Source organism: Aquila chrysaetos, chromosome 6 (genome assembly GCF_900496995.4).
Source record: "Aquila chrysaetos chrysaetos chromosome 6, bAquChr1.4, whole genome shotgun sequence".
NCBI lineage: Eukaryota > Metazoa > Chordata > Aves > Accipitriformes > Accipitridae > Aquila > Aquila chrysaetos.
In genome coordinates this window covers 8,026,490-8,027,500 of record NC_044009.1, presented here as the reverse complement: position 1 = coordinate 8,027,500, position 1,011 = coordinate 8,026,490, and the positions used below count along the sequence as shown (strand labels likewise).

The 1,011-nt window shown below is 55.8% G+C and overlaps 1 protein-coding gene across 1 annotated transcript in view; it reads right to left on the bottom strand.

Annotated features, from left to right (window-relative positions):
* Positions 1-311, bottom strand: part of LOC115343407 (protein-arginine deiminase type-2-like) — a 10,814-nt gene extending 10,503 nt beyond the window's left edge. The window contains exon 1 of the mRNA XM_030019294.1: positions 69-311. Within this exon, the coding sequence (XP_029875154.1) occupies positions 69-160 (92 nt within the window). The 5' untranslated portion in view covers positions 161-311. The remainder of the gene's footprint in view (positions 1-68) is intronic.
* Between the last annotated feature and the right edge of the window lie 700 nt (positions 312-1,011).

Below are 1,011 nucleotides of genomic sequence, written 5' to 3'. Positions count from 1 at the left end.
GGTAAAGGTGAGAAGAAAGGTGGAGGTGCAGAGATGGAAGAAAGGAAGTGTTAGAGCGTCCCACTCACCCATAGACATCAGCAGAGATGTGGGTGCCCAGCACGCACAGGGCCTCGATGCGGTTCCCATGCTGCAGCCGGAGTGTGCGGTCCCCCAGCATCTCCCTGTGCGGCAGCCCGGATGCCCCGATGATGGGCACACACACCCTTCCCCACCTGCTCTGGGTGGCACTGAGCCCCCCAGCAGCACACAACTGCTTCTTCTTCCTCCCCGGCACGCCTCCCTCCTCCTCCTTGACTGGCCCCGGAGCAAATCAGTCAACTTTTGGAGGTTGCAAAGTTTGGGATGATGAATTTGTAGCCCCCACCCCAGTCTGAAGGGAGGGGGAGGTTGGATTGGACCCTCTAAAGCCCCATGAAAATGATCTCTGAGGGGAGGGAAGGGATGGAGAGGGAGGGCAGCTGGCCCAAAGCCCGGCCAGCTCCCAGCCCTATGCAAGGAGCTCCCCCAGCTGTCCCCAACTCTCCGTCCCTCCAGCACGTCCCTGACCCCAAACAGGGACCAGCAGCCCAATGCGGAGGCGATTTTGCAGCGCTTTGTGTTTCAGCTGGCATTTGCATCCATGGGGTATCCCCTCTTTTTTGCTCTCTAGGGAAAAGCTCTGGCTGCTCTTGGGAGGAAGAAATACAATTTCCCAGCCCTCAGGATAAAGCAGGACTCTCCTCCCCCACCTGCCCCCTGCTTATTTTCAAAGGGAAGCTGGGGAGCCAGTTGCTGATGAGGGGAAATCAAAGGTGGTTTTGCACGGCAAACCCGCTGCTTACCACCCTGCACCACAGCGGAGCACGTTGGGAGCAATTGCTGCCCACGCAGGTGTTTGCATTATTTATTAACATCAAGCTAAATATTCATTTTAAAAACCAAACTTCTGCCCCAGATTTTGGAAGCCACAAGCAATTAGGAGGAGCAGAAATGTTCAGGCTGATGTTCCCTATTTATATCCCTTTCGGG